We start from the raw sequence: 7,715 nt of genomic DNA on the forward strand, positions 1-7,715 counted from the left end.
CCGACATACACACACACACACACACACACACACACACACACACACACACACACACACACACGCCCACGGTTCCAGGTGCCCCTTAAGGGGCGGACAGCGGCCTGCATATGAGTGAGAGGCACTGGGTCTCCTGCACAGAGACATCTGATTTGTGAGGCTGGAGGCAGACATCCAGCTTCATGTGAGACATGCCTCCGGGAGCAAGTTCTGATTGGTTTGCCCCTGGGTGAAGTCCAGTCAAGCCCACTTTCCCAGCTCTTGCCTGGAGGCTGCTGGCCTGGTGATCTACCCCCCACCGAAGTTGCTGTCCTGATCCTCCAAATTCCATTAGGTGGTCAAATGGCAGAGGCCACACCAACTCCTGAATCCTGAAGGCATGACCCTCCAGGCCCGTTCTCGGGGTCCCTTAACCTCCCCACAAGCTCCCCCCGCCCACGCACCCGCCCGTCTTTCTGGCCAGAAGCACTCACCTGACTCCCTCCTGGTCGTGAGGGCACGCTCTGTCATCCGTCTCGGAATAAGTGGCTCTGAGAACCTTTTAATAGACCAGTGCAGAGTGCACATGTTATGGCTATATCTGCAGCACAGAGCACCGCTACAGAAGTCATCATAGTCTTCTTAAGCTGTGACTCTTCCAAGTCACAATTCTGCATCAAAGACGTCTGGAACTTCAGAGCTGTTACTTGGTTTTCCATGTTAGAACTTTGATGCCGTGACCCATACGAAGGTTAAGGGCGTTATTCTGAAAGGAAAAGTAGAAAAATGATTCCATAAGCTGGGCTCGGTGGCTCAGCCTGTAATCCCGCGCTTTGGGAGGCTGAGGTGAGTGGAATGCCTGACCCCGTGGGTTCATGACCTGCCTGGGCAACTTGGCGAGACCTCATCTCTACAATAAATCAAAAAAAAATCAGCCGGGCATGGTAGCGCATGCCTGTAATTCCGGCTACTTGGAAGGCTGAGGCGGAAGGATCGCCGGAGCCCAGCAGGTCGAGGCTGCGGTGGCCGGGAGCGGCCACTGCACTCCAGTCTGGGCAACAGAGTGAGACTCCAACTCAAAAAAAAAAAAGAAAGAAAAAGAAAAATGACTCCACATTACCATCTCTACTCTCCTCTCACCCACACACCCTCAACCCAATCCCTTTCCTACCCGGAGCCGAGGGTGTTCTTTCCTTTTCCCTCTTTCCTACTGAGCCATCTCTGTCCATCACCTGACATCAGTCACAGGGCGCTGAAATGTCTTCCCTAGATGCAGCCTTGAAGCTCAGCCCTGTCTGTACTCTCTGATTTTTAGTAGTTCAGGCATGTCCCAGCCCCTTGATCTAAGGCTGAGGTCACTAACTCCCCTCATGTTCTGAGAAATACAACCTGTGTGTATTTCCTAGTCTTACACTGCAGTTTGTTTCCCTGAAAGCCTCGAGCAGAGCTCATAGAGAAAACCAGGACGCCTTCTTCCTCTAGCACTTGGACTTGCTGAAGTGCCAAGGATCCCTTCACAGCAATTTCTGCCTTCGTTTCATGATTCGAAATTTGAAGGGCTGCTACCTAGAACCATTTATTTCTCCCTAGATCCTTTTCTACAATGAGGTGAACTTTGGTTGTGGCTTTGTGGCACGTAAGACTAGACCCTTCATTAGAGTAACTGAACTGAGTGAGAACTTAGCACCTCGTGTTCATTTTTATAGTCCCTGGAACTCTGTTAAAATAATTAATGGGCACAAGCCCCAGCAACCAAATAATATGAAGGGGCCACACAAAATGCAAACACCCAGACAAAACACTGCACTGGTACCTCTCACGAGGTACAAACATTTGATAGACAATCCGAGAAAGAGCAGAGCGCCTCAGATCCTGCCTAGCCTCCCACTTTGCTGTCCGGGAGTTAGAAGGGGGGAATAGATGTTGATGGAGGGCAGACTAGATGTTTGACTTTGTTAAGCAAGCTGGGCTGGGTAAAGGGGAGCTGATGAGAACGAGCCCGTGCAGAGGTCAGCCATGCCAGGCCTCACAGACCAGGACATGTGCCAAAGAGCCAGAAATGGGAGCTGGCAGTCCCGAATCTAAACTGCTGAAGGTGAACTCACGAACTTGACGGCGAAAGCAGGTGAGGAGCTAGAAGGGGCCCGGATGCCCGCAGTGCCGATGGATCTGGCGTTGGGGGCCACGTGCTGCTGCACCAACAAGGACGCAATGCCCCAGGTGTTGCTGATGGCAAAGCCCACACAAGTCACCAGTGTGATACAGCCGTGCGTTCGTGGGCTGTGGGGCCCCCAGTAGGGAGCACGGCGGCCCCCCGGGCTTGCACACCTGGCTGCCCCGGGAATACTGAGCACGTCCATGGCTGACAGCAGTGATGACGCTCAGAACCCGACTGGGTAAAGAGTTCCACGTGACATCGGTCTTGGGCAACGGGGTCTGCACTTCGATGGTGTTTCTCATGGTACAGTGAGACAAATATTGCAGGACCCTGAGAGACAGGGGCGGTGCTGCTTAATCTTAGTTGAACGCGACATCGAGAAATGTTCAGTCTTTTTCCCTGGTGTTTCTCTCCTCTGTCGGGGACGCCTCACCTGACTGGACTGTCCTGGACCCTTGAGCCAGGGTGGCTTTTTGGGTGATGGGCACTCTGACAGAGACAGGGCATGTCTTAGAAACAAACTCTGTGAGCTCAGCCGGTCAGCGGCATCAGGGAGGGAAAGTGTGCACCCTACTTTTCAGCTCAGTGTGTGGCAGATTTTTGGACTCTCAGGGCAGTTTTAAAACCAACAAATAGCTGTTTCAAAACAAGATGGGCTGCCATGGGAACGAGTGAGTTCTTTGTCATGGGCAGTGCCCGAGCAGCATGGGGGTGGCCCTCTGAAAACGGATGTGGGTTAGGGGAAGGTCTGGCAGGGGCGGTCTTGGGCCCTCCTGGCTCCACGCTCCTGCACTTAGACCACACTGGTTTTCTCTGAGGATGAGACTTTCCAAATAGCTTGAGTCTCCTCATTTGGAGTTAGCGGTGCCTACAAATTACGATTTTAGGGTTTTGATTCCATTGTGAAACAAAATATCCTTGAAGATGTCCTTCTAGCTCCCTCCATGGCTACCCGAGTGGCATCCACTTGCTCGGCTTGGACCACCTGAGTCCACAGGAAGAGAGGGACTGCATCACTCTGTCTTTCTACTTTCCCAGTCCACAGTATCCCCTCTGGCTCCCTCTTTAACCCTTTCAGCTTTCTGGCAAAGCAGTGGGAAGAAACACTCCACTAAGAGCTGGACACATTGCGACAGGGCCGACCTGTGAGCGTCAGTCCTCTGCCCCAGCTTCCCACTCAGCCAATCCAAATCCCCTTGAGGCAAGAGCGTGAATGGATGCTAATTTAGGGCAATTACAGGATCTGCAAATTAAACCTATTCCCACTGGTTTCCCTGGCAACCCTCTCTGAATCACACGATAAGATAAAACTATTGTCCTGGTTAATGGAGTGCGCGGCTAAGAGAAGTCCAGCCACATGATTCACAGCAGTGTCCGCTCCGGTGTGGGAAGAAGGTGATCTGGGCAGGGTGGCAGCAGACTGGTGTACAGGCTACGGGCCACTGGGGTCAGATCCAGCATAGGACGTGTCCCAAGATGCTGGTGATAGTGCCCCCAGGAAAGGAAAGGGATCAGAGCTGTGCCAGGGGAGAATGATGCAGATGTTTTTGAGTGAGTGAGATCAGGAGGCACAGGACACCCGGAGGCATGGGGTCTGTTGGACACAGCCAGGAGGCAGGAGGTCAGGTGCAGGGCCGGCTCCTCCAGGACTTAATGGGGGCCAGGCCAGGTGGTGGAGCAGCCTTGGACGACACACGCTGTGCTGCCGGGGGTGCTCTGGGAGGGTTGGCTGGAAGGAGGGGCCTCCGGCTCTTGGCTTCACACTTGCACAGTGCAAGGCTTGAGCTGCACTGTGTTCAGGGCCCTTCCAGTTCTCTGGGGCAGCAGCGTGCCTCTGCTCTGAGCCCATGAAAGCAGCCATATTGGCAGTCAGAGACAGACACAGCAGCTTCACTGGCCGTTGAGTGGGAGCCCTTGCACTGGGCCAGCAACCAAGTGGCCGGCAGGGGCACGGCCCGACTAGGTCTGGACCTGCATGTTGGAAGACTGGGGTCCGCGGTGTAGACCCTTGCAAGTCTACCCCTGCCTCGACCGATGAACTCTGGAGAGCAGGAAGAGACTTCTGCCTCCAGTCCCAGGCCGGGAGTCAGCTGTACTCCCCAAGGAAAGTGGAGCAGTGAAAAAAATGTCTCCGTCCTGTGCACTGCCAGTCCACAAAAGAGCCCCCTGTTCAGGACCCTGCCCCAGCCTCGCCACTGCAGCCTCCCTTGGGAAGAGGTGAAGGAGCAGGAGAAGGACAGGTGGGAAGCAATTTCCCAGTCCTCTGAAGAGGCAGGAAGTCCTGTGTTGTCAAGAAGGCAGCAGGGGAGACAGTGGTGTCCCTGACCCAGGGGTGACAGCACTGAGTGTAACATGAACAGCACATAACTGGCCACAGGAAATGCTCCTTGCTCGTCCTTGCTTTCCAGAGAATAGATGTCGGCCACCCACACCTCTGCTCGTGGAGAGCCTGAAGCGCCCAGCAGTGGCATACGCGGTATTGACTGCCAGCTATGCACAAGCAGGTCACAGCCCCTTTGGAAATTAAAATCCACAATAAGATATTTTATTTCTGCCCAGTAATGGTTTAGAATGGATACTAAGTTATTGACTTTTTTTTTTTTTTTTTTCGAGTTAGAGTCTTACTCTGTCGCCCAGACTGGAGTGCAGTGGCCAATCCCGGCCACTGCAGCCTCAACCTACTGGGCTCCAGCTATCCTTCTGCCTCAGCCTTCCAAGTAGCTGGAACTGCAGGCACGTGCTACCACACCTGACTAATTTTTTGTAGAGATTTATTGTAATTTATTGTAGAGATGAGGTCTCACCAAGTTGCCCAGGCGGGTCTCGAACCCACGGGCTCAGGCAATCCACTCACCTCAGCCTCCCAAGGCGCGGGATTACAGGCTGAGCCACCGAGCCCGGCTGTTATTGACTTTTTAAGGGTATACTTTTTAAAAAAGTTTCCTGGTATTTCTCACTATGGCTGAACAATAGAGTTTTATCATTTCCCTTGTAAAAGGAAAAGACTGTTTACAAGCACGCGTTTTGCAAAACCCTTTGCCATCCACCTGTCTTTCCGAACCTTCCCCCCGGGGATTCACTCACAGTTCGTGGCCCTTCCAGACTTCTTGTGCAACATTTTAGAGTTCCTCGTGTAGTAACCAGCATTTCGATCACGGCAAGCCCCGCCACGTGTCATATTCTGGGTGCGAGCATACACCTATCTGCTTAAGGGTCAGGGACAGAAGACACCACGCTCGGGGCTGTGTCGGCTCAACTCCACACTCTCACTACTGTGCCACGTGGTCCAAGAGTGACAAGCACGTCCAGCTCTTTTCTTTCCAGACCTCCCCTATCCCTCTGCCAGATAACTGTATTATGGAGGAGGAAGACATTTAAACAAGACCTTTCTGGGGTGTGATCAACATGGCCTCATTTCTTTATGGCATGGAGGAAAAACATCTCTCCTAGAATGAGCTACTGCTGATGCCTGCAAATATAGTAACAGGAACGTTTATTGGCTCTGACTCTGTGCCAGGCGTGGCACTGGGTGCTTTAGGCCATTGTTTCAACTGCAAGCAACCATGAGGCCACGATTATCATCCCCATGTTCCAGAAGAGGAAAATGGGGCTTGGAGACTCTTGAGTAACTTTGCACGCAAGTCTCCAACCGGAAAATGGTAGGACTTTGCCCATTCAGACCATTTAATTTTAAATTCCAAATGTAAAACCTCTGCTTCCTACCTATCCATCTCACCTCCTACCCAAGGTTGAAGATGTACTTAAAGGAACTCCACTTTGGTTTTGTGTATTCCTTGAGGACTTGAGCTTATGGGCCATTTACATTTGATTTATCTTATCTTTTGCTCTCTATACTTATTAAGAAATGGGCGTTTGGAGGAAGGTGGGATTTTGGAACCTGCAGACACCTTGAGGAGGAGGGATGGTGGGCTGCTTCTCCGCACCCCTTCCTAGGCCCTTTCCAGTTGATGAACATCACGTTTTCTCTTACAGTGTTTTCTGTTTGTTTGGCAAGTGCTCAGGTGATGCTCACAGGTAGCAACTGTGTACTGTTCTAAGCACTTCATGTGCATCAACTTATTGAATCCTCCCAATAAACCTATGGCAGGCACTTCTGGTGGGGTTATCATCCTGGTGACAGGCAGGTGACTGAAGTCCACGGTGATTTATTCAAGGTCCCACTGCTTTTAAGAGTGAAGCCAAGCTGAATCTCAGCAGTCTGGCTCCAGAGTCTGTGCTCTTGCCACGATGGCATAGCTGGCCCTCTGCATCCACGGGTTCCAAAACCAACCACGGAGTGGAGACATTCGAAAAAAATAATAAAATTAAAATCAATACAAAGAAAACATACGGTATAGCAACTATTTACATAGCACTTACATGGCCTTAGGTATTATAAGCAACCTAGGAATGATTGAAAGTACACAGGGGGATGTGTACCAGTTGGATGCAAACACTCCATTTTATATCAGGGACCCGAGCAGTTTCAGATGTGGGTATCTGCAGGCGCCCGGGAGCCAATTCCCTGCAGAAGCTGAAGGTCAACTGCGATTTATTTTTATCTCATACGCAACAGAACCGTGTGTCTGGGCAAGCGGCCCTCTTAAATGGACAACCCAGTCACTTCTCCCGTTTGGCGAGTGTGCAAGTCCTGGGAGCGTGTGTTTTGGGTGCCAGGTTCACCCTGGTTTCATTCTTCCTGCCACCATACTTTTTCTTCCTGTCTTTAAGGATGTTTCTTAGCAATTCACCAAAGCATCCTCGTTGGAGGATAAGACATTTAAAAATATAATACTAATGAACATAAAGACGAGTTTGTCACCTTCTCAAGTGGTTTGCAGTATCCAGTGTCCATGCGGGCTTTCACAGAATTTGGGAGAGAGAGTGGGGGTGAGGGGGGCAGCTCTGTCTTAAGGTCGACTAGATGCAGGTTCTCAGCAACAGCAGGAGTGCTCCCTGAAAGGTTCTGGAAAATCTATTAGGTGTGGGGATATTGGTTGTCACAATACTGTCATTGGGAAAGGGAGTGCTGTTGGTAAGGAGTGGGCAAGGGACAAATCTGCTAATGTCCCACAAGGAAGGCGACAGTCCCTCACCAATTTCAAACAGCCCCCTGGAGATGCCTGTAGGTAAAAATCTGTATCATGACCTGAGCCTAGCACCTAAACTCGATTTTGCATATTTTTTAAAAGGATATTTTGCATGGTTTTAATATACACTGAATTTTCCAGGAATGCAGCTTCCATGTAAATTGAGGGAAGACTGTACTTTGTCTGTCTCGGAACTTTACCAAGAGCTGTTCACTCTTTCAAAGTACTCCTTCATCAATGACAGCGCAGCTTCTGGTGTTTGAGTCCACAGCACAACACCCCTGCATCAGTTTGCATCTGTAGCCATCACGTTCACATTGATTCTACTTGTGTCTGCACACAGACATGCCCGTCAGCCTTTACCTCAAAATGTTAAATGTAAGGAAGAAGTGTCAGCAATAAACATCCTTTGAGTGTCGTCTTACTTCTTGTATATCCTTACTCGATGCAGGTAGAAGACTCCAACTTCACCATGTTGCTAGTATAGCCAT

The 7,715-nt window shown here is 50.8% G+C and overlaps 1 protein-coding gene across 1 annotated transcript in view; it reads left to right on the forward strand.

Annotated features, from left to right (window-relative positions):
• Positions 1–7,487, forward strand: part of WLS (wntless Wnt ligand secretion mediator) — a 127,990-nt gene extending 120,503 nt beyond the window's left edge. Inside the window, exon 12 of the mRNA XM_021714217.1 lies at positions 7,366–7,487. Coding sequence (XP_021569892.1) covers positions 7,366–7,487 — 122 coding nt within the window. The remainder of the gene's footprint in view (positions 1–7,365) is intronic.
• Positions 7,488–7,715: the final 228 nt, after the last annotated feature.

The sequence above is a fragment of the Carlito syrichta genome, unplaced genomic scaffold (assembly GCF_000164805.1).
Source record: "Carlito syrichta isolate Samal-C Ts95f unplaced genomic scaffold, Tarsius_syrichta-2.0.1 Scaffold305343, whole genome shotgun sequence".
NCBI lineage: Eukaryota > Metazoa > Chordata > Mammalia > Primates > Tarsiidae > Carlito > Carlito syrichta.